The sequence below is a fragment of the Gadus chalcogrammus genome, chromosome 3 (genome assembly GCF_026213295.1).
Source record: "Gadus chalcogrammus isolate NIFS_2021 chromosome 3, NIFS_Gcha_1.0, whole genome shotgun sequence".
Lineage (NCBI taxonomy): Eukaryota > Metazoa > Chordata > Actinopteri > Gadiformes > Gadidae > Gadus > Gadus chalcogrammus.
Window position 1 is genome coordinate 8,337,304 of NC_079414.1, and position 23,836 is coordinate 8,361,139.

A 23,836-nucleotide genomic window follows, 5' to 3' on the forward strand; every position below is an offset into this window, starting at 1 on the left:
CGGAAGGTGGTTACTATATAAAATTAATGGTAGCATGGTGTGAGGCTGGTACCAAGCTGATGGGCCTAGCCTGAATGATAATAATAAACATTCGTAGTAGAAATAGTAGTGAGCAAATTAAATATTAGACATTTTTTCAAGGCATTACCCAGTCGGAAAAACATTGGTAGAAGCGGATGATGAAAAAGGAAAAAATTAACATTTTACCAACCACTAACAACACAATGTGGTTGTATGGTTATTATTACATAGGCGGCCCAGAGCCCGCCTCGGCAGGCCTGTCGATTTTTACTTGTTAAGCCTTTATTTGTCCAAGATGAAAAGATCGGACATTAGAAATCTATTTTCAAGGGCGACCTGCTCACGAGGGACGCTCAGCAAGGGGGTAAAAGTAAAATTCGCCAAAAAAAAAAGTAGTCTACGCCGTCTAGGCTTCGCCTTATGGGCTTGTCAAAAAATGGGCTTGTCCCTTGCTACGCCTACAATCATAGAACTAGAGTTATAATAACATAACTATGGTTATGTCTAGGCCTCGCGAGACAAGGGATGAGTCACGTCTCCGCATCGCGAGACAAGTCAGAAGCCAAACTGATGATGACGAAGTTTCCGGCGTCACTTTTAGTAAACAAAAGCAGCCTGGACTCGAGAAGCAGAAAAATTTAAAGACGCCTAAAAGTTTAACCTACGGTCAACAATTGAACCATTTATTTTGAGGCACCCTTTTAAAGTAGACACGTTTCGGTTAACAACGTTGGTTTGCGAAATGATATCTAGTTGAATGCCGCCAGCGACCTGCACTTAGTTGATAACTTGTCAGCTGGTGGGAACCTGAGTTATTCTCCAGGCTGTTGGACTTGGACTTCCGCAGTCTGGGGCTGTTTTAAGTTATTAGTGCTGTTGGAGACTTAACTTTAATAGTTAAATGGGGAATTGCCTGTATTTCCAAAGTGCCGACGACATGTCTCCCTTAAACGAATCCGAAGGGTCCAGTCTGCCAGGGGAGCCCCCGCCACCCTACGGGGAGGTTGGTTCTGATGATACATCCACGTTCCACGGCATCAACTACACGGGTATCGATAGTTTATGGTTTGTGTATCTGAAGTTAAATTTCCTGACACGTGATTGACGTTCTATTTTTAACCCGTCGACTTTTTGCAACAGCAATATCAAGCCTCTACTTAATAGGGGTGCTAGGATGATCGTGTTTTCAGATGTTATTATCGTCTCTTCTGACAATCAAAAACGAAAAAGACAATGTGGTTCACAACTAGGAACTGGGATTGTTTGGTAGTTCTTTGTGTGATTATCATCATCCATATAAATGATTTTGATCCTTAGATGTTGCCCAAGTTGTGCCCATAAAATTACATAGTGCACATATTAACATAACAAACACATTTAACAAAAATGTACGTTGATGTCTGGCCACACTCCCCCAGGAGCATGGTGAGCCAGACCAGGTATACCACATCTCCCCTGGGCAAGGCCGGCCAGCCAGCCAGCTGAGTGAAGACCAACAGGTACGCATCGCCCAACGCATCGGCCTCATTCAGCACCTGCCCACTGGCTTCTTCCAGCCAGGAGCAGAGGCCTCGGACAGGAAAGTAAAAGAGTGAGTTTGTTCAAATCCATTCAATCTTTATGGACGTACAGGTGGAAGATAGGTGCTAGACCAATGCTTTTCCTAGACACATTTTTTTTCAGAAAGAGTTGAAAACAACATAGGTCATGTACACAATAAGTATACACTTCTGAAACAAATGTAACCATTTAGAAGTCTAGATTTCATAGACCAGGAATAAGTGCAGAAAACGTAGTCCTAGGTATACACAGTACAGCAGTCAGTTATATTTAGTGTGGGGAAAGGGCTAAGCTTAACTGAGCCGAACAGCGACAGCTAAAGTTTCCATTGGTTATCTTTCTCCGTAGTAACTTTACTCCCATCTACTGCAAATGGCATCAACTGGTTAATGTGATTTTTATTATATTGTAGCTTGGTCAAATATTTCCTAATTTCTCTTTCTATGCTTCGCATTCCCAGAATGAGCTAAAGAGGAATCCAAAAACGAAGCTTACCAATCGCTAAAGCAAAGCATTACTATAGTGTGCGTTTGAATGCTCTTCTCTGTCTCTCCTCCAGGTGTGTGATCTGCATGGTGGAGTTTGAGTGTGGAGATGCCATTCGCTTCCTGCCCTGCCTCCACACCTACCACTTGGACTGCATCGACCGCTGGCTCGTGCGCTCCTTCACCTGCCCCTCCTGTATGGAGCCTGTAGAGGCCGCCCTGCTGGCCACATATCAGACCAACTGAGGACCCCCCCCTCCCCCCCCACACCCTGCGTGGCTGACCCAGCTGCGATATCAAACGCACCTTATGACCCTTGGAGACACCTTATGTCAAGGCAGAAGAACATGGAAACCCCCCACACACGCAGAGATTGATGCCTTTTCCTTCTTTTTTTTTTGCCAAATATCTGCCAAATATTGATCAGTTGAAGGAGAGAGTGAAGCTGCACCTTACTGCGGGAGTACTATTGACTATTGATTATAGCGGCTCCATACTGATACCAAACAGTTCTGTCAAACGGGTTTAACCAAGTGTATGTTTAAGGAAGAGCTGCCACTGCCATATGTTTTTAATAGTATCTTTCATTGACATCTGCTGCCTGTAAAATGTACAAGGTTGTGTCAAGATGGACGGTTCATAATGGTTGTCAATGATTATAAAGCAATCTGTAGTGTGTGTGTGTGGGAGTGTGCGTGTGCGTGTTGTGGTAGTAGTGCTTTCGTACAGACATTATCACTAACTGCAAGCACACGTAGTACTTGTGATTGCACAGTTGTTTGGAGGCTGAGCAGGTCAGTATGCTGGTGTGCTTTAAAGTGTTTTAACCATCTCACTAAAATGAAAGTAGTCTCTGTGTCTCTAGATCTGTCCTATAGTCTCGACATCCATTCATCCAATTAACTTCACACTTGGCCCGTTTCCAACATTGACATTCAACATTTAACAGGTCATTGCACTAGTACTAATTCATAAAAAATGTATTAATTAATCATCGACAGTAGATACTTTAGTCAGATTGTTTTATTTCCAAGGTAAAGTTTACTCATTTTAACCACTGTTATTTTGAGCTAAAGGTAAGAACATTTGTGAGAAGAATGATCATTTGCTATACCTTTCGGGTGTTGCCTTCTTGGCATGGATGGAATGTTATACTGACTAAGAAAATCATAAAAGTTGATGACAAAGTAATGTAAAGTTTATTTACATATATTTCAAGGGGTTCAAACAATATACATATATATTTAAATATTAAAAGAACTTGTATAGGGAGCGTTTGGAGTTTTTCTGATGTTGGCGATGCTTTTAGTTCGCCAGTAGATGGCAGCATTTTAACACATTTTACAATTTAAACCGTCAGTGTCCCAACAGAACATACTAAATAATAAATGGCAGATTCGTTATTGGATGAAAAAGTTGCATAATGTTAAAAAATGCTCTGTTTTAGCCTTGTAAGTTTGCGTTTTGCACTGAATATCAGAAAAACCATCCAAAAATACAACAGACTCCAATCAATGAACATATAATCTGAAAAAAGAAATATCTAAGGAGATGTCCATAAATAAGGGAAATACTAACGGCTCACTATCCACATCTACAAGCAATACAGTATTGGATATATATTAAAACAGGTTGAGCTAAGAAAATAACACATTTTAGCATGAGAAGTATCTACAAAAATGTTTCTTGTTGACAAATGTTTCAGCCCTTAAATAAGGACAAATGATGTCCACAATATTTTTTTACAAAAACGATGACACCATTCTTTTTTACTAAGGAAAAGAAAATGAACACCTCATTTTTGAATTGCAGAAAAATATATACCTTGGGGTAGGCCTCCTTATAAGGAGTGTTGTGCTAGTCATGATTCGAGACATGCGATAACATTACAGCTTGCATTACAGCTCTCTAGTCTACATGAGGCTATTGGGCTGCATCACTATCATTGGAAAAAAGTATAAAAATAAATTCTCTTAAAAAGCATAGATTCCCATGCAGACTGTAGCAAGGGCCACACAGAGCCCCATCACCATCCTGAAGAGAGGGGTGGAGGTGATCAGCTTCCCTGGGAACGGCAGAGTGTTGCTCAACCGTTGAGTTCCTGAGACAATGCACAAAAAACAACAAAATTAAAAAGGTGAGAAGATATCAAGATGGATGGTTTATGATAAACGTAATTGATTTTAAAGAGTACCTCACAATGCTACCCATTGTGTGTGAGTGTGCGTGTGTGTGTGATAATCTTACCATTGAGCTGTTCTGCCTGTGATGTGTGTGTTTGCCTATCTGCCTCTCTCTGCATACTGGAAACCAAATCCTGTAGCGCATCAAAGACCTGTAAGGGAAGGAACCAGATAAAATATGAAGTCTCAGCAAGATAAGCAACCAAATATAACTTCCACTTTTCTTCTTTTTGCATGACAAAGCAATTAACAGACATTCCTATGTAATTAAATAATTGGTTAGCCATTGACTTTGCGTTCCCTTAATGTAAAAAGATTTAATTCTAGTCAAGGATATGTAACCTAATAAAGACCGAAAGACATTGTGAATAACTAAAAAAATCGTCTGTGACACATTAGCGTCTCTGCCGTCTGCTGACCTGTATGTTGAGCTCAAAGGCCCGGACAGCCTCCTCCAGTACCCCCTTCCTCTGCTCCTCAGTCAGCTCCACGCTGTTCATCCGGCTCCGGTACAGCTGCTTGAACCGGTTGGGGCTGGACACGCCTGGAAACGTGAAGAACGCAACGCCATCGCCATTCTTCAGCCCAAGGGACTTCTGGGTAATGCGGCCAAGGACCTGACCCCCGGAAAGGTCACCTAGGTAACGGGTATATGCGTGGGCAACCAGGAGTTCCGGATTCTCTCCTCCAATCTGGGAGAGTGAGAAAAAGAGGCGGACGGTATTGCTTCATTAATGTTTTGTTGCAGAAATATTTTAATGTGCCAATATCTCCATGCTACTATGACTTTTCACTGCACGTACAAGGAAATTAAAGAAACAAAGCCAAAATCCATTCGTAGAAAATATCCGACATCACCTCCGACAAGTTAACAAAGATTACAATTCGGAGTAGGACCATAAACAATGAAAAATATGAATGCTCAAGCCAAATTAATATTGTTTTTTATATATCGGCTGGTCTAAGTCATATACATGTACTGTGAGCTGGAGCGACCATGAATAAAGCTGAAGTACCTGTCGTAGTCTGTGGGCGTATCTTTCAGCGGCTTTGGGCACAACCATCTTCTCCCTCCAGTCCTGTCCGTAGAAGTGCTCCAGGTCCTCCTCGATCAGCTCCCGTCGGGCCAGCTCGGTGGGGAAGTAGATTGGTGCTACCCCCGGGTGGCTGCTGTTCTTGTCCAGCTCTTCCTCCAAAGCTACGTAGATGTGGTGCAGTGAACACAGCAGCAGCTATAAGGAGAGAGAGATGGAGACGTTCAACACAGGGAGTCCACCATCAGCCCAAACACCTTCAGACCGTAATGTAGTGTTGCACACTTTATGATTACATAGAACCGGTGACACACAAGGGGTGTGTGCATGTTTAAACCTCCTCGGAGTAGACCGTTGTGAAGCAGTAAAGAGCACCTAGTGATGAATATGCCCTAGTCCCTCACACATTCCACTGTTAACACAGAAGTCTGAATAGCATTTAGAGTGAGAACAAGATAGTGACTTTGTTAATCACCACAAGGATTAAACACACACACTGATTAAACAGTGTGTGTGTGTGTGTGTGTGTGTGTGTGTGTGTGTGTGTGTGTGTGTGTGTGTGTGTGTGTGTGTGTGTGTGTGTGTGTGTGTGTGTGTGTGTGTGTGTGTGTGTGTGTGTGTGTGTGTTTGTGTGTGTGTGTGTGTGTGCTGCAGTGCAGTACCTTGTACTGGGCCAGGGTGACCTGTCCCTTTTGATAGCTCAACATCAGCCCTGTGTTCTCTGCCCTCACATGGCTGTCTTTGGTAGCCTCTTTGATCTGTTCGGACAGGTCCCTGTAGTGGTCCAAATAAGAAAAGAAAAAAAGAAAAAAAAGAAAACAGCAAACATAAGCATTTTTGAACGAGTCTTGAAGATATCTGAATGGTTTATTGAGTCCAAAGTTGAGGACCAACGGCCTGTATTTAATATGCAAGGCAATGTGCACCCCGGATTCAGTTAGTGAACATGAAACTATGGAAACTACGTCCTGCCATAAGCCAATGGCAGATAGATTTGACCATTTGGCATATCCTTAATTCATTTTGACCCGACAGCACTATTTTAGTAGATATATTTATATAAATTATACAAAAATCTGTATATGAATATGCATATCAAGCAAAAATGAAATTCAATTATGCTTAAACATATAAATTAATGTTTATAACATTAATAATTAACAGTTTTCCATCCAACAGGGTAATTTTAAAGGGTAAAGTTTTCTCAATGAAAAAGTTCTGCGCCCATAAGCGAACAGAGGGAGTGGATGAGAACCATGACGTTAAAGTCAGCTGTCGTTGACGGACATCTTCACGCACGGTGTTTGGTTTGTTTAAAGTCTGCGCGCAACGTGATTCCCTGCCTAACGTTAGCGATTGGTTATTGCAGATCCAGAGGGGCACTGGGCCGACTCTCTGTGCAAATGAAATTAAGTACGAGAGTCTGGTAGGACCAGGCTAGAGTAACGGTAGGTATTGGTCAAGATAATCAATCAATGTGTCAATCCATGCATTATTATTATAATTATTATTATTATTATTATAATTATAATTATTAATAATATTATTATTATTATCATTGCATCAACATTATTATACACACGCAACATTAATAATACTCATTACCATTACTTAGCGTAGGTGTCTGAAACTCCAGTGGTTGCAGATTGTTCCTACCTGTTAGGCATCTCCACCTCTTCTTCTGTCTGGGCTTTGTTCTCCGTCTCCATTTCTGTCTGCAGAAGCCACAAACGTTACTAACACATCCTTTTTTTATTTAACCAACACCATTAAACAATCAATACCATTAAACAAGGGACAGCAGTAGCCTTCTAGGTGATATTACTGATGATAACAAGAATAACAATAATAATAATAATAGTAGCCTACAGCTTCTTACCAGAGGAAGAAAATGTTGTTACGGTGACTTTTTCTTTGACTTGTTGTTTGTTGTTAAAGACCACAGTGGTACCCTCGCTCTAGTCTGGAAGCTCTGGGCTTTTTCTGTTCTTTCTGCATGCTCCGCTGCCTTCTCTTTATATGCAGTCTCCATCGTCTCCTCCCCTTCGGTCCGGCTGATAAACAGGAAGCGACCCTTTGCTGCGGCTGACTCGACATCCACTGTGGAGAACGCTGGCCATGGGAACTCTGCTAAACATGACGGGGCACTTTGAACCTAAAACAAAGGGGGACCGGACAACGGCGGGGAGGGACTATAGAAGTTATCATTACTTTCCGAATCTCGGGACCAATAGGAAATCAGGGCAATGGGGGGGGGGGTTTGGAGGCATAGTCCATGTGGGAGGGACTATGGTCTTACCGTGATTGAGCAATATGTCTAGGGAAAAAACAGCAGCGGGAGGGAGCAGAGGGAGAGCTCTAAACATGACGGTTCAACTTTTAGACTTTCTAGTGGAAGTCGTTTACATGACGATGTGCTTTCATGACCTATTAAAGAACAGGCTGTTCTAGAGGCGCAAAACGTGACTGGGCAAAAAAACATGGACCGCCTTCAATGTTCAACAACAGTAATCAGTTTCACGTGTTCATATGCACATTCATGTTAGGTTAATTACGCGTGGTCGAGATTAGATTCTGACGTGGAACGTCTCTTTAGACGGGTTAATCTAGGACTCCCGCCCGTTCTTTTGCATTGATCAGCACATTCAACCACTCGTCCTCTGAACCGAACCTTTCCTATCTTATCCGCCAAGTTCACTTTGGACGTTCGCAAGGAACCTGCACTTCAACCATGCTCCAAGAAGGTTAGGTTAGATACTTAAAGGACAAATCCGGTGTAAAATGGACCTGGGATATGTTTAATATGGTAACGAGTTGGCATGTTCGTTTGGGAGCAAAAAGGCGCATGTATACGCATTCTTCAGTTGGCTGTTGTTAGCCGATTCTTCCATAACGCTTCTAACTTGGAATGATGGGGGCATATGTGTTATGGTAACTAAATTGCTATCTTAAACCACTTATGATGCTAGAAGTAGCCTGACAATTCTTTGGTAGTAGCCTTTAATAAGGGTCTTAAAATATAAAACGGCATTGATAACTTTGTAAGTACAGACTTTATAAAAAAGGACATTTTATACACACAATACCATCAGTAGTTCACCCGTCGATGCCATCTTGTTTTTGACCGATTTTTGCGTGTTGTTGATGCCGTGTTCATTTGGAAAAAAGTCAACCGAGTCAGGATTGCTTTAACTAACTTTATTTGGTAATGTTTTGGACTAGTCTCTATTAAGCAAAAGGAGGGGAATTGTATGAGCACGCATGGAGATACACTTAGTAGGGCATCAGAAGGATGCGTTACCTGGAGCGTTCTAGTCCCCTGGGCTATGTGTTGTGACTTATCTACTGGGCAGGCGTGGACTCATTTATGTGCTCTGATTTGCTAAACATGGTGCTGAACTCCCGCCCCCCTCGATACCCGTATGTGTCTTTATGCTGTCTCTTGCAGCTATGTGTTGACATTGCAACTTTGTTTGTGGCTATGTGCGGGAATTACACTTGTTCTTGTGGCCTTGAGCGTCTGGGTCTCTCGAACATCTTGACTGCTCGTATCTCTAGAATTGACACATGATGAATGGCCTCCTTTATGAGCTGGACGCCTCGATAGGCTCCGGATCCCTCCTTAGCATGGGAAAGAAGCTTCTTTTAATTGGCAAGGGCATATGTGGCCTTGGTATGAATGTGGGAATTACGTTACATTGACGGATGGCACAATCTCTGTGTTCGTCAATCTACTTATCGAGTCTTAAAAACAAGATGGCGTTGACGGGTGAACTACTGATGGTATTGTGTGTATAAAATGTCATTTTTAATAAACAATCTGTACACTTACAAAGTTATCAATGCCTCGTTTTATAGGCCGTGTTGCAGGGTTTGTTTTCCAACGAATTTGCTTGTTGGTATTTAAGATTTAAACTGTTATTTATTGTATTTAATGTTGTCAGGTATCACAAAACGGAATGTTATACGAAAAAGTAGGTACTATTTTAGCGGTTTGCTATTGATTCTCATTTCCCCCAGAATGCATTGCATGACGTCACTTTGGGGAGACACGGACCAAAGCCGCATTGAGACCCTTGAGTGTAGGGACTAGTAAGAGAGTGTTCAGCAGATACATAGATAAATACATAGATATTATATATAGTTAGTATATGCTACACGTGAACCTTCTAAGATGGCGCAATTTGATTGGTTCGCTATCTCGGGATTTTGGGCAATATCCCATGATTGACATCTCAAACTCAATATTGTTTTCATCGCAAAATGTCAGCTGATAACAACAAATAAACCTTCGGTTTCGGGAGCTATTCCCAACTATTCACTTCGTCTTTGGCGAATAATTGTTGACTTATAGGCCCTAGATAGAAAATAGCCTAGTCCAAGTCTTTATCAATACCAAACTACACGTCGGGAATTCATTTAGGTGATTCGGCTCACCCAGTATAGCCTACAAGACCACACAGAGCAAGGGAGACAAGTCTGACCGGACATGCACAAAATACATCACATTAAAACTAGACCCATGCGTTGATAGCTAGACAGATAGAAAGATAATTAAATATGTTATATTTTATAAATGATACACATATTTTGAGTGCTTTACGTACCCATTAATCAAAACTTCCGGTTAACCTGAACGTAGGCCTTTAAGACCCTTATTATAGTCTACTACCAAAGAAGTGTCGGGCTACTACTAAAAACAGCAAACTTAAGAATGCATATGCGCCTTTTTGCTCCCAAACGAACATCCCAACTCATACTAAACATATCCCAGATCCATTTTACACTGGATTTGTCCTTAAGCTTTCACGTCTTCACACTTGAAGCCAGTTTGAAATGGGATTTTGAAAGCCCCCTCAATGCGTAATACTTAGCAAGGTTGGATGATTTCTCAAAGGTTAATTATGTATTCGGATGTTAGGTAAAATATAGTAGGCCTAAGTAGAACAAACAGGACTATTATTGTCATGTTTATAGGCCTACTAGATTTATATTGTTTGTTTTTGTGTGCGAATCCTATAATCTTAACCTCCCCCACTCCCTTTATCCCAACATTTACCGCCCCTTTATTCTAACCTTAACCTCCACCTAATATCCACTACATCCTAACTTCCTCCTCTCTCTATACTTACCTTAACCTCCCCTCTACCCTTTAACACATTGACCACCATTACTGGAGCTTTGGCTCCAGTAATGGTTACCTACCTACCTAATGTTAACAAACACCAGCACCCAACTAGAATGTGTCACAGAATACACAAGAATACACATGTGTCAACATGGAAATCCATCGGACAGCAGCCAACAGCCACCAACTGGTTTACAGACCCTTATTTTTCCATTCTGTGAAACACAACAAGGGAGTGACGTTTTTAACCGTTTGATAATCAAACAGACTACTTTAACTATTGCTAAAACCCTTTAGCAGTAATATGGGTCCCTTGTTGAAGGATGAGTCTTTGAGAGTCTGTTGAAATATGCTGACCTTAGCTGAACTGATCTGTCATGCTGACAGATCAGTGACTCAGGCCTCATGTGTCTATCTGCTGACAAAGTATTATGTTTTCTGTGTAATTGTTTGCCTGCTTAATGCAATAATGCATTTCACCTAGTGTCTCCGGTAATGTGGACGCCAGTGATTTTAGTCCTCAAACCTTTGCACCCATTTGGTCCATTGAGGTTCTATTGTCCTTAAATCCCTTTCTGTGACAAAAAGGGGGTATTGATGAGGAGAGCAGGAATTGAGCAGGAATTCTTGAGCAGGAATTTTATTTTTCTGTATTCAAACTGAGTGTAGCTTGGTAACATTTGTCTTTGTCTTTATTTTCAAATGTTTTTTTGTAGTTTCGGCAGCCGTGAAATATTCATATTACAACACTCGAACGTAGAACGTTACACAATTATGATAAATGAGTTTGTGTGCTGAATGAACAAGTTTAGTTTAACAAGTCCAACAAGCCTGGTGCACCAATGGTTCAACCTGTGCTTAATGTTTTAAATGTATCTTAAGTTTGTTGCCTATCTCAAATCAATATTGCAAATGCTGTACTTTATTTGCTGACCCTCCAATGACATGTCTGTTTTTCACTGTATGTCTCACATCTTTAAAATATATGTAATGGCCAGTTGGATGTCTAGTGATTTTATGGCATTTGAAGTGAGACGTGTGAATTGGTGATTATGATTTCCTTCTTAAAATTCTATAGATTCAAGCGAGGGAAGACCGAGACACCATGCAAACTTTTGCCTATGAAGCCACCACTTCCTGGTTCCGGTAACAACACATGACAGTGACACTCAGAGGCAGTGCATTAAAAATATATTATGATGCCAATTTATACAAACAACTGGTCAATATACTCAATTAGTACAAATAAATGGTACACAGACAGTGTGGTGTACGGCATGTGACATACTGTTGTGTATGAATGCATTTATATCATCACTATTTCACATTGTGCATCGTGGTTTTCATTGTGAGAGGGTCCGGCAGAGGTTGAGGTCTTAATGCAAATGTGCTGTCATTTACAGTTTATTTATGTCATTTATAGGTGATCAAGGGGCCTCTGTAAGTCAGTCCCACCAGGGTCCAGCACTTTGAAGACTTCAGAACACGGCTCACCTCTAATTAAACGTACAGTTATGATTAACGCAACACCCTCTGCACATAAGACGGGGTTAGACTGATCGTCATGAGATTGTTTTCATATTGGAAGCAGCAAGGTTACAACTACTATTTAAACTTCAGTCATAACTCCAACCCTATTTGATATACTTGCAAAGTTTATCCAGGCGTCAAAAATCATGATGAAGTTAAACCTACCTAACATCGCCATAAAGTTCTAACCAAGTTGCATCATGACATTTAAACCATGCAAGCACTATGTTGGCTACATTATATTGATAGAGGTGTTGAAGATGCTAAAAGTCCATGTCACCGTCATTCTATCCAAATGGTGGTTTGAACTTCACAAATGTAACTTGCGGCTATTTTTACTATTATTCATGCTGTTTAATGGTGGATGAACACATGGACAGTGAATCAGGCCTTGTGATTGCCCACAGCCAAAGAGAGAAGAAACTATCCTACTGAGGCTTTCTGTTGGATATGGACGACGTGGAAGACTCCAGTGACCAAGAGCTGAGCACCACGGTGACGCACAAGGTGCATGTCTGACTCTAAGAGCTGATTCTAGATCACAATTATGTCTACTTGTTCTCTTACTGCACCTTAATTTACAATTAATGGTCACCAAATGTATAAATATATAAATAGCTTGATCAAACCTTTTCAGGAATCAGATGCCCCACAAAACAAGATGAGACAATTCTGCAGTAAGCAAACACTTTCTTCATCTTATGTGGAAAACAAGTGTTGCAAAAGTTTCAGTCTGGTCTGATTTATACTAAGTGTTTCATGGCCATGGGAAGATTTGATAGAGGCAAATCTCTAAGTCAAGCGAAGTACAAAGAATATACAGGGGTTTTGAAAGGATGCGCATAAGGTAGTTTGTCTGTACTGTCATAACCACAGGTGAAAAGAGCGATACAGTATGCCATTAGGGACACATATTTGGTCACGTGCTTGCATGTATTTGTATGACGCATATGAAGCAGTATGTATTATACTTATTAATATGTATTATTTTTTAAGACTGAGCAAACAGAATAGGGGAATGGTAGCAATGTTCCTGGTGATGAGCCTCTAAACCTCTGAGCTATTCAATAAATGACTGGTTGCAGTTAACGGCAGAGAGGAGCCGTGCAGCCCTAGCCCCCCCTCAGCATGCAGAGTCCAGGCCTCGAGGGACGGATGGAGAGATGGAGGAGAGGAGAAGGTGAATCCCCAGAATGTACAAATGCAATGCATGAAGTATCCCTCAACGACATGGGAAATGGCAGGAAGGCTAGCAGATGAGGCTAAATTAGCTTACATGTTATATATGCGTTTATTAATGACTGTAAAACTATCTATTCAGTATAATTGTAACGCATATTTAGTCTTCTATGAATTGTGAAATTACGTGAAAACACATATCTGCTTCTGTATTTTGAATATTTACTCTAGTATGGCACTGAAGAGAACCTATTGGATACCGGTTCTCCAGCAGAGGGCACACTGGAGGTAACTGTTGATGAAGGAATGCTGACCTTATGCACCACATGGTTTGTTTCACAGAAAGAACAGATCACAATCTATCATAGTTCATGTAGGTCCTCATTTGTGGTTTGGTCCGAACCCCTGGTTCGACCACAAATACATACCTTGATGCCTGGCAAGATGGATTCTCACTTGATCATGATCTCGTGAATCCAGCAGCCTCACATGGTAAAAGTAATACACCGTGCATGTTATGCAATATATTGAGCTTGCATGAATATATGTCATTTGTTTCATTTTATTAGTATTTCCTGCTCATTCCTATGTATAGTATGTACGTGTGAAGTATATATAAAGTAACAACCAAGTTGTACTCAAATCTCATCTGTAGAATAGTGCTTAGTTAGATGTAATGTCAAATTATCTTCAGGCAAAATTATAGATTTAACAGTAGATTATAATGTTTGTTCATTGTTTGGGCTTGTTTGGAATTCAGTTTCCATTTTACTGTTTTGTGTTCTCTCTGTTTTTCCATGCAGGAACCCTGTAGTCCCTTATCTGATTACTGGGTCTATCTCAATGAAAAACACAATTCATTTGATTCCACCTTCACTAGCAACCATGACTTTGTTACCACCAAGAGCCCCATGAACTACACAGAGGGCGTGACCTCTTTCTCCGGTCCAGAGACGGACCAGGCCAGTGTCAGCCACTCCTCTGAGTGTGGGGACGTCAGTGGTGCTGATCTGGTAGTGGTCACCGCTGCTGCTCATCTACACCTTATGGGGGACTCTCTGGCCTTGATTGGCCATGAGCTTCAGGAGACCGATGTGAGTTTTATGGGTGAAAAAAAACAACAATATTCTAATGTATTCATTTCTACTACTAACTACTATCTAACTCATTTACTATATTAGTGGATCTAATGGTCAATTTGATCCTTATATTTGAATTATATGTATGTATGAATTTTGAATTATATGTATGTAATGTATGTATGCATTTGTGTGTGTGTATATATGTATGTGTGTGTATATGAGTGTATGTGTGCGCATATATATATATTTGGACATTATGAATGCGAATACAATTGAACAAATTATGACAATAACATGAGCCCATTTACATTCGACATGCATACACCGCCCTTCAATCTTCATCTGATGATTTAGCAATCGTCAGATATAAAAACAGAAACTATTTGATTAACTTCCAAACAACAACACACTCATATAGACCAAATGTACAATCCCAGACAAACGTGGGGACGAGATAGGAAGGGGATGGACTCTAGCTAGTCTAGTAAACTAATGTTTAAAAAAATAATAATATCAAGGGCTTACTAATTAATTGAGCCCCAATTTAGTGCAGCATTTTGATCGCCCCATGCTTTTAACAGTGCACCATTACATTTTTGATATCTGCAATATTGGTAAATAAATATTGACTAATCACACGTGTGTATCCTGTGAGGCGAGACCAGTGTACCAGTGTTGTAAATAATGTCAGTGTGCACCGTTTACTGGCCCGGCTTGATGTTTCCTGCAGAAGGCGGTGTGTGCCAGCAGCAGCATGTCTCTGCTCATGGACTCCATGCTGTGTGCCCTGGTGCCCCTAGTCTCCCTCACCGCCCTCATGCCCGAGTTCAGTGGCGTCCCGCAACACACGCTGGTAGGGACCCCAACAGGGAATAGACACGTGCATATGTATGCCCCACGTCAACAAACATGTCTGTGCACACTCAACCCACATCGACCCATACTGTATGTATGTACTGATTTACTTTCGTACGCACACATACTCACAAGCATGTACACATTCACACACACTGTCATGTTGGTTCAGAATAAGAGTCTTAATGGTGTTCTTTCCCTTCTATCAAGGTTGATGCTATGGAAAACATAGCCTATATGATGCCGGGCCTTTGAGGGACAGGCAGGCTAACGGGCTAAGACTATCACTTCACTTCACTGTCACATGTCCCACATGTAACTGCTAAAAAAGAAAACGTGTGTGTGTGTGTGTGTGTGTGTGTGTGTGTGTGTGTGTGTGTGTGTGTGTGTGTGTGTGTGTGTGTGTGTGTGTGTGTGTGTGTGTGTGTGTGTGTGTGTGTGTGTGTGTGTGTGTGTCTTCTTGTGGTTCTGCGCAACCAACCTATAGTTCTGATCTGGACCCAGAGCAGGATCTGTTCCCTGGTCGAACAGCAGGTATCATTTGAAATAGTTGTGTTCAAATGACCGACCTGCCATTAGGTAAGAGTTGTTCAACCCCACCCCATCCCCACAGGTGTGGATGGGACACACATCTCACGGCCAACAGGTTCTCCACCCTTTTAAGGAATGTTTTACAGCCTGATGACTAAAGTGAAAAATAAAATCGCATCATTCTGTGGGTGTGTTGAAAAGTGATTAAACTAAATGGGAGTGGCTTAACAGGTTTAAGCCTGAGTCTGCAAGGTTACACCAGGAAAAACAATTCACATAGGTGTCAAGTTGGTTAGAGAGTCGGGTATATCTCAAGAGACGGGTCTAGTAAAGAGTTTTGGGAATGAAAGAGATAACCATACTGCATTAAAGCTCAACTGCTCTCAACATACAAGAAGACAAAGGATCAACCGAGAGAGACCCCTACAACCATGGGTACGTGTCTTTTCATATGTTAGTATGTTTTATCCTAGTTGACACAGTCTGTAAACTGTTTTTTCAGTTGTGATCTATGTTTTATACTATAACTTACTAAGAATATGTTTTATCACAGTGTTCACAGTGTTGTCATTTCGACCTATGTAGTAGGACACGCATGAAAACATGGAGGATATATTCTGATGTGTTCTCATTTAATTTCATTTTTCTCAGGCTGTGCGGTTTACTATTGTATTTATTGGTTTAACCCAGTTTTACGTTGTAGCAGAAACATGTGTTCTCTGCCCTGTTATGTTTGTATTCAATATTCTGCGAAGCTGCAGGTCTGTTTGGGCTTGTTCTTTTCTCTGTGTTCTCTTATTGGCGTATCATTCCTGCTGGCATAGCAATGCTTATCAAACTAAACGTCCTGGTCAAAGTAAAGAATGCAGCCGGACAGGATTGGCAAGGTGTGGCATACGCGCAAACAAATTCACCCAGACAATACAGTGGAGAAAAAACGGTGAAAAGCCTGTTTATTTGATGACGGATTCAGTGTGACGTTATTGTCTAATCAATGAATACCTTTTTTGTTCTTTGTGACTCAAGCAGAAACCAAAGTTTGTAGCCTAAGATGACATTCTATCGGTCCATGAATGTGTACGATATGTTCATCACAGTACTGAACACATACCCGGGCTAGATTACTTGAAGAAAGATAATTTAAAGAAAGGGCCTTTATTTAGCTGGATCCAATTTATAGATAATCTCTGTCCAATCTTAATTAAGTAAGAAGAGCAGAAGAAGTGCGTGTGTCAAACAAGCCTGAGGCCCAAGTTAAATTTCTGAGCAAACAAATATTGCATATTAAATATTTGAATGATGTAAATAGAGTCTGCAACAAGTCCTAGTAGCAAACTCATTTTTTTTACTCTTCTCCTCATGATCTATTATAACGTTTAAAGGTAAAACACTTGCGTTATAAAATTAAAGTGCTTCATTTTGAGAGGCATGTAACGTACCAATCTTAATTTGTAAATGATGAACCATCTCTAAATAACCATTACTACATCATTGCAATAGGATGCACCTAGCAGGGAGGAGACAGGCCTTGAACACACAGTCTGACTAAGAAGCTGATCTGCTGCTTTGCACTCACACAAAGCTCTCACTTTCACTACGCTACCAGGTCTCATTTAAACAATCCACTTCCCCCCACCTCCAGCCACATCGGGCTACCCCTCCACCTCAGAACTGACGCTGGTTCTTCTCGGGACCCTCGGCTGCGGAAAGACTGCCTCGGCGGACACCATTCTGGGCCAGGTGGCCGCCGCTTCCCCCTCCTCCGTCGGCTCTTCATCCAGGGTCTGCCACCGGCGGCAGGGCATGTCCGAGGGCCGCAAGGTGACGGTGGTGGAGGCTCCCCGCTGGTACTGGAACGGCCAGCAGGTGGAGGAGAGCGTGAGGAAGGAGAGCCAGCGTGCGCTGCAGCTGGCCGCGCCGGGGCCCCATGCCTTCCTGCTGCTCATCCCCGTCTGCCAGTTCACAGAGGTGGGTGGTGCGGCCGGCTCCACCTGTTAGGGCAGCTCGATTATGGAAAAAATCATAATCACGAGGATTTGGGTCAAAATTTAAATCCCGATTATCATTGAAAATAAGATGCATTTATTCAGCAATTCCTTCCAAATAAACCACTTAATTGTAATTGAGAACTTTGAAATTTCCCCTTAAGAAATACACAAAATGTTCAAATATAAAATGTTAAAAAATAAATAATGTACAAATATGTAACCAGATGTGCGAAGGTTAGGCTAATAATAAAAAAAATCTTTTCTACTTGATGATTTTAGTTTGGAGATTGTGTGACCAAAAATCGTAATATTTCCGCAGTGTTATAATTTGAAAAGAATATATAAATAATAAGATGTATAATAACCTTCCCGCCAAATACAAGCTCGGCGTTTGGCTCCATTGATTACAGGCTGTATTCGTACTCTTGTTATTCTGAGTCTCCTATCCTCTGATTCGTGTTCCCAGGTGGAGGGGCGTGTCCCTGTGGAAATGAAAGAGGTGTTCGGTCCGGAGGTCCTGAAACACACCCTGGTCCTTCTCACCTGTGGAGACTACCTGGCAGGACAGACGGAGGAGGTGAACAGCTTTTATTCAATCTATTTTGATCATGGACCCATATTCAATTACCATACACCAATTAGAAATGCAGTGCACACATCCTTAAAGGTCTTGGGACACTTTTGATAAATTCATCATTCAGCTGACGCAAAGCTGACTGACTGATATGGCATTTCCAAATAAATTACATTTGAATGATTTCTCCTAAATATTGTCCACGGCATCTTTTAATCTTCCACCATTAATTAACAAATAAACTATAGCTAGAGGATACAAATGTGGGTGTTTTTCCCCGACAAAGGAAACTGACTGAAACGGCCTTGTTTCCATGCAGATATACCTGCAGGGAGAGGACCCGGGTCTGAGGGAGGTGATTGGCCGCTGTGGCGGGCGTTACCACATCATCAACAACCGCCAGCGACATGACAGGCAACAGGTCCGCACCCTGTTGGACAAGGTGAGCTTGAGAAACCATGACAAAGGCGGGGGAATGAGGAACAAGGAACACGTTAACGCGACAGTTTCTGTTTCTGCTCACCTTTTGAGAAAGGACTTTTTATATGTTCTTGTCACAGTGTAGTCTAGACTAGTAGTCTAGTTAGGTCACGATATTGATGTCAGGCTAATCAATTCCAATTGAGGAATACAAGTGAGTTACATAACAATGAAACAAAAATTATATAAATTAAACATCCAACTACATTCTATGAATTCCTGATCATACGTATCGGACAAATAGGGAAAAATAATGTGATGATGCCATCCCGACGGATGTTGATGAACAAGTTAAGCCTTTGTCTCTACACGGAACTATAAGACGTGTATTCCAGTTCCCGCGATGGGGGTCATCATATTTGACTGAATAAATAAACTAACTAATCCTCGTTCAACAGGTCGAGGTCATGGTAGCCGTGAATGGGGGAGCCTACGTGCAGACCAGCCCACAGAGGGGGGTGAAGGACCAAACCCCTTCCCAGAAACAGCCGGCCAATACGAGGGAGAGCTTCCGACTGTTGGAGGAGAAGAAGGCGGCGGCGAGGGATACCACTGACTACCAGGAGCCGCCAGTAGCGGCCGGTCGGCGGGGCACAGACATGACCATGAAACCTGAGTTCCTGAGGCATGAGGGTCTATTGAGCAGTGAGGCGTTGGGGACGCAGAGATCTCCACCTCGCCACGGCAACGGACTGGATGGCATGTACAGCTCCGTCATCGACGACTCTGTTCTGGACCAGCTGAATGCAGGTAAATTACATGTTATATTCTACGATATAAGACCTATGTTCTTACCTGTAAAGAATGGCATGACTTTACAAAGCCCAAGCCTAATTAAACATGCTATACTGTCTTTCAACAGCAGAGCGCGCCACAGTGCCACAGATATCCAAGGTCAAGCCGAATGAGAAAACGATCCAAACTTGTGAGTGTCACTTGAACTGTGTATTTAATACTCAGGTTCAGATCAGGTTTGCACATTCCAGGTAGCGATTCTGACTTGATGTCCTTCCTTATGTCACCCAGCTTACCAGGAGATCAACAGCATCAGAGAGCGATCCTCCCACCAGACCTCTCCCTCCTTCTCCTCTCCACAGTCCCCCAGCTCTGGCTCTTCATCATCACTACTAGCCTCTTCCTCATCTCCATCCCGACTGCCCCCCTCATCCTCATCTTCGTCACAACTCCCCTCCTCTTCCTCATCTTCATCACAGCTGCCCTCCTCCTCTTCCTTGTCTTCATCAAAACAACCCTTCTCCTCTTCCTCGTCTAAATCACAACTGCCCTCCTCCTCTTCCTCGTCTAAATCACAACTGCCCTCCTCCTCTTCCTCGTCTAAATCACAACTACCCTCCTCCTCTTCCTTGCCTCAATCACAACTGCCCCCCCCCTCTTCCCTGTCTCAATCACAACTGCCTTCCTCTTCTTTGACCTCGTCCTACCCCATGTCTTCCTCTCCGGAGCTGCGTCTGGTGTTGCTTGGCAACTCTGGCGTTGGGAAGAGTGCGGCGGGAAACAGCATTCTGGGTAAAGAGGGGTTTGAGACGCGGCCCAACAGCCTGGTGGCTGTCACGCAGCAATGTGAGAAGAGGAGGGCGCTGGTCGAGGGCAGGAAGGTCAGTTTTACCTCACTTCAGTCTCCACTCAGAGGTGATGATCCTCACTTCAATCTCCACTCAGAGGTGATGATCCTCACTTCAGTCTCCACTCAGAGATGATCCTCACTTCAGTCTCCAATCAGAGGAGGTATTCCTCACTTTAGTCTCTTCTCAGATGTTCCTAAATTCAGTCTCTATTGGGATTGACAGAGATGACACTCAACTCTCTTTGGAAAAGGGGACATTGGCAGGCAGGCAGTGAGTGAATAGATTGGGCAATAACCATAGGCTTTCATTGTTTCATTGTATGGCCCGGAATCCCGATAGTGTTTCTAAAATACTGCTTCTGTTGTAGGTTACTACTAAATTAAATTAAATTTGGAGTGGTACTTTGTAGTTCAAATACTTTTCCCATCTGTGCTGAATCTTGGATCATTAAGCAGTTAATGTCAATTTTTCTTAAAAACGAAATATTTATTTTTCTAACCCTCTGCCCTTTTCTGTGTCTCTGTCGCGCCGTCTCCTCACCACCACTAGGTGGCAGTCATTGACACCCCGGACTGGTTCCACGCAGAGTGTTCCCCGGACGAGGTGCGCGCCCAGATCTCCTCCTGCGTGGCCCTGTCCTCCCCGGGGCCCCACGCCTTCCTGCTGTGTGTGCCCCTGGACCGGCCGGCCCGCTCGGAGCTGCAGACCCTCGGGGTCCTGGAGGCCGTGTTCGGGGAGGAGGCGGTCCGCATGCACACCCTGCTCCTCTTCACCCAGGCTGACCAGCTGCGGGCCAACGGCAAGATGGGCGGGGGCAGCGACGTGGAGGCTTACATCGGCGCCGAGCGGGCGGACCTGGTGAAGCTGGTGGAGAGGTGCGGAGACCGCTTCCACGTGCTGGAGAGGGGGCCCGGGGGTGCCGGGGAGCGCAGCGTGAGCCAGCTCCTGGAGAGGGTGGAGCAGACGGTGCTCGAGGCGGGGGGCGGGTGCTACTCCTGCCCGGCCTTCCAGGAGGCGGAGGAGCGGGTGAGGCAGAGACAGAGGGAGATCGCCCACGAGAGGAGGGGCGGTCGGGGGCAGCAGGGGGAGCCCTGGGCCGGACGGCCCTCCATGCAGACGCTGCCCGAGGCCGACGAGGACCAGGAGGACATCGCAGAGGCGAGGGACGAGGCGGAGAGGACGGTGGGCGCCATGCGGCTGGAGAGCCTGCCGCCCATCACCGCCTCCACCCTCAGCCCCTCCCTCATGAGCTCCATGAAGGAGATGGTGGAGTCCACGGCCATTTGGCTCCCCAAGATGCTCTCGGACAGCTCCGTGATGGTGGGCGACGGGGTGAAGAAGGTGGCCCAGAGTCCGGTGTGGGGGAAGATGGGAACTGGAGCCAAGGATGTCCAGAGAATGGTTGCCGATAGCTCGGTGTGGGAGAGGGTAAGGTCCGGAGCCGGTGGGGTCACCCAGCCCATGGCCGATAGCGCTGTGTGGGAGAAGATCGGGGCGACCAAGGTCCCCGGGTTGATGTCGGGCAGTTCCTCAGCACTCAGATCTCGAGCCAAACTGGTCGCCGACAGTGCCATGTGGGGAAAAGTTGGATCCGGAGCAAAATCTGGGGCCAAATTAATGTCCAACGGTTCCATATGGGTCGGGTCCGGGGCCAAGAGTTTGGCGCAGAGTCCCGTCTGGGGACAGGTTGGGTCTGGGGCCAAAAGCGGAGCCAAGATGATGGCAGACGGTTCTGTACGTGTTGGTGCTGGTCTCGGAGAAGGGGTGAAGAAGGTGGCACGGAGCCCGGTATGGGGCAAGATGGGATCCGGGGCCAAAGCCGGGGCCAAAGCCGGGGCCAAAATGGTGTCCGAGAGCCCCGTCTGGGAGAAAATGCTGACCGAGGCTAAGAAGGTGCCCATGGTAGTCGCAGGGGGGGCGTTACTGGGTCTGCTGCTCGGGGTTGTTTTGGGAGGTGTGCTAGGGGGCGCTATAGGGGCCGCTACTGGATCTGCGATAACTGAAGTTGGCCGGAGAAAATTTAGCAAAAACGGAAATTCAGTTCATCAAATGCAAAGTGGAGGTATGGGAAATATCATGATGGAAGGAGAGCAGTCACTACTACAAAGTGGCCAACAGCGTTTTAAAGCACAGTGACACCAAGAATGTTCAAACGAGAGCATTCATGTGTTTGTTTTATATATATAGATCTATAGATATATAGATGTATATATTGTGCACAGCATTGTTTTATGCAATAAATGCTGATGAATGTAAATTTGTAGTATACCATACAATTGTTTATCTTTCCCTGTAAACCGATCAGATATTCATTGCTTTGGAACGGAAATTCATCTCAATGTGGTAATAATGGACAGCAATAATTGTATTATAATGCACAACATATTATATTGTGCATTATCTTTTGTGGATCAATATGGATCCAATATCGAAATATTTAAATTGACCTTACTGCTTGAATAAAGAATGCAAAAATGATTGGGATGATTGACCAGTTCTTTCATTGTTTAATTCAATAGTAGGACGTGTACTTCGGAAGAAAATTCACATTATAGCACTTTACAATATTACCGATACAACAATTGAGAAATATGTACTATGAAGGAATGTAAATACAAAGCTTTCAGCCACTTCATGGAATTACTCAGTACTATCTCCCATACTCCAGACACACACACACACACACACACCACACACACACACACACACACAAAACCTGACCGGTAATCCATGAAAACGCTAAACACACGGGTTCATGGGGGAATTTAATGTTTATCTTTACATGCATAGATTCTGTAAATCTGAATGCAGTGAAAAGCCTTGCATCTGTTTTGCACCAACTGAAACTGTTAATTGACAACAACCCCTTGACCTCTGAGGTTCCTGTGGTTTTGGAGAGGGGGGCGGGGGGGGGGTAGCCCAAGTTGTGCAAGCAGCTACAGGGGCTTTAGAGAGAGCTGTGGTCTGGCTTTCCTTTTGTCTCCTGTCCCTCATGCCAAGCGGTTAACGCACACACACAAACACACGCACACAACCAACTGTGGTTGTTTCCTGGCCTGCTGACACACACCATCATCCATACATCCTAGACCTCTGCTGTCTCTCACACATACGCACACATGCACACACGCACACACACACACAATACTGAAACAGAGAAATGTAATGTATATACAGTAAGTCACCATGCATATATCTATTATATAAAAAAATAAAATGATGCAAGTAAAAAATAATCATATTATAATGAATAAGTCAACCTATTAGCAAAGCATATTCAGTGATTTGTAGGGAAAGAACAGTAGACAGTGTAGGTTAGAAGTAGCAAGTAGGTTCAAATCCCGTTCTACCGAAATGCTTTCAATGGGATGGCTGTGTGACAAGAAGGACAGAGTATGATAATGATAACACCTGCCTGAGCATAGTAACACAGAGTTAAGGCCGCGTGTGTGTGTGTGTGTGTGTGTGTGTGTGTGTGTGTGTGTGTGTGTGTGTGTGTGTGTGTGTGTGTGTGTGTGTGTGTGTGTGTGTGTGTTTTGTTTGCGTTAAGTTAAGCTTAATAAGTTTAAAGGTGCAATCAGGTTCAAACATGAAACTATCAATGAAAAAATCAATGAATC

General features: G+C 43.3%; 4 protein-coding genes across 7 annotated transcripts; 3 read left to right on the plus strand and 1 right to left on the minus strand.

Moving 5' to 3' along the window:
• The first annotated feature begins 513 nt into the window (after positions 1-513).
• On the plus strand, positions 514-3,243 carry rnf11a (ring finger protein 11a). Of its 2 annotated transcripts, none has more exons than XM_056585768.1 (3): positions 514-1,024; positions 1,440-1,612; positions 2,141-3,243. In XM_056585768.1, exons 1-3 carry the CDS (start codon positions 923-925, stop codon positions 2,310-2,312), a joined length of 447 nt encoding a protein of 148 aa, XP_056441743.1. In that variant the 5' UTR covers positions 514-922; the 3' UTR covers positions 2,313-3,243. The 2 variants fall into 2 exon arrangements, with proteins under 2 accessions (XP_056441743.1, XP_056441745.1); XM_056585770.1 differs by having other exon boundaries at positions 931-1,070.
• On the minus strand, positions 3,053-7,433 carry hmox1a (heme oxygenase 1a). The gene is made up of 7 exons (XM_056585762.1): positions 7,163-7,433; positions 6,940-6,998; positions 5,946-6,057; positions 5,266-5,481; positions 4,669-4,941; positions 4,314-4,401; positions 3,053-4,167 (listed from the first exon to the last, which is right to left on the minus strand). The coding sequence occupies exons 2-7, from the start codon at positions 6,990-6,992 to the stop codon at positions 4,040-4,042; spliced, it is 870 nt and encodes a 289-aa protein (XP_056441737.1). The 5' UTR covers positions 6,993-6,998; positions 7,163-7,433; the 3' UTR covers positions 3,053-4,039.
• Positions 7,434-7,593: 160 nt separating this feature from the next.
• On the plus strand, positions 7,594-17,224 carry LOC130379128 (HMG box-containing protein 4-like). 3 transcript variants are annotated; one of them, XM_056585765.1, is made up of 10 exons: positions 7,727-8,027; positions 11,490-11,557; positions 11,835-11,917; positions 12,349-12,448; positions 12,579-12,618; positions 13,027-13,121; positions 13,352-13,408; positions 13,924-14,214; positions 14,933-15,055; positions 15,268-17,224. In XM_056585765.1, the coding sequence occupies exons 4-10, from the start codon at positions 12,392-12,394 to the stop codon at positions 15,310-15,312; spliced, it is 708 nt and encodes a 235-aa protein (XP_056441740.1). In that variant the 5' UTR covers positions 7,727-8,027; positions 11,490-11,557; positions 11,835-11,917; positions 12,349-12,391; the 3' UTR covers positions 15,313-17,224. The 3 variants fall into 3 exon arrangements, with proteins under 3 accessions (XP_056441741.1, XP_056441740.1, XP_056441742.1); XM_056585766.1 differs by lacking the exon at positions 11,835-11,917 and having other exon boundaries at positions 7,594-8,027; XM_056585767.1 differs by lacking the exons at positions 7,727-8,027; positions 11,490-11,557 and having other exon boundaries at positions 11,916-12,006.
• On the plus strand, positions 15,932-22,835 carry LOC130379124 (uncharacterized). The gene is made up of 8 exons (XM_056585761.1): positions 15,932-16,023; positions 17,231-17,556; positions 18,043-18,153; positions 18,470-18,592; positions 19,029-19,380; positions 19,493-19,555; positions 19,657-20,246; positions 20,766-22,835. The coding sequence occupies exons 1-8, from the start codon at positions 16,020-16,022 to the stop codon at positions 22,350-22,352; spliced, it is 3,156 nt and encodes a 1,051-aa protein (XP_056441736.1). The 5' UTR covers positions 15,932-16,019; the 3' UTR covers positions 22,353-22,835.
• The last annotated feature ends 1,001 nt before the right edge of the window (positions 22,836-23,836 follow it).

Excerpts from the sequence above, each read along its gene's own strand:
- hmox1a (XM_056585762.1), bottom strand. The coding sequence starts at position 6,992 with ATGGAGACGGAGAACAAAGCCCAGACAGAAGAAGAGGTGGAGATGCCT. Across the intron at positions 5,482-5,945 it reads TCACCCTGGCCCAGTACAAG|CTGCTGCTGTGTTCACTGCA; the intron begins GTACTGCACTGC and ends CTCTCCTTATAG. Across the intron at positions 4,402-4,668 it reads CCTTTGAGCTCAACATACAG|GTCTTTGATGCGCTACAGGA; the intron begins GTCAGCAGACGG and ends CTTCCCTTACAG.
- rnf11a (XM_056585768.1), top strand. The coding sequence starts at position 923 with ATGGGGAATTGCCTGTATTTCCAAAGTGCCGACGACATGTCTCCCTTA. Across the intron at positions 1,025-1,439 it reads CCCCGCCACCCTACGGGGAG|GAGCATGGTGAGCCAGACCA; the intron begins GTTGGTTCTGAT and ends ACACTCCCCCAG. Across the intron at positions 1,613-2,140 it reads TCGGACAGGAAAGTAAAAGA|GTGTGTGATCTGCATGGTGG; the intron begins GTGAGTTTGTTC and ends TCTCTCCTCCAG.
- LOC130379124 (XM_056585761.1), top strand. Across the intron at positions 18,154-18,469 it reads TGGCAGGACAGACGGAGGAG|ATATACCTGCAGGGAGAGGA; the intron begins GTGAACAGCTTT and ends GTTTCCATGCAG. Across the intron at positions 19,556-19,656 it reads TGAGAAAACGATCCAAACTT|CTTACCAGGAGATCAACAGC; the intron begins GTGAGTGTCACT and ends TATGTCACCCAG.
- LOC130379128 (XM_056585766.1), top strand. The coding sequence starts at position 12,392 with ATGGACGACGTGGAAGACTCCAGTGACCAAGAGCTGAGCACCACGGTG. Across the intron at positions 13,409-13,923 it reads CAGCAGAGGGCACACTGGAG|GAACCCTGTAGTCCCTTATC; the intron begins GTAACTGTTGAT and ends TTTTCCATGCAG. Across the intron at positions 14,215-14,932 it reads ATGAGCTTCAGGAGACCGAT|AAGGCGGTGTGTGCCAGCAG; the intron begins GTGAGTTTTATG and ends TGTTTCCTGCAG.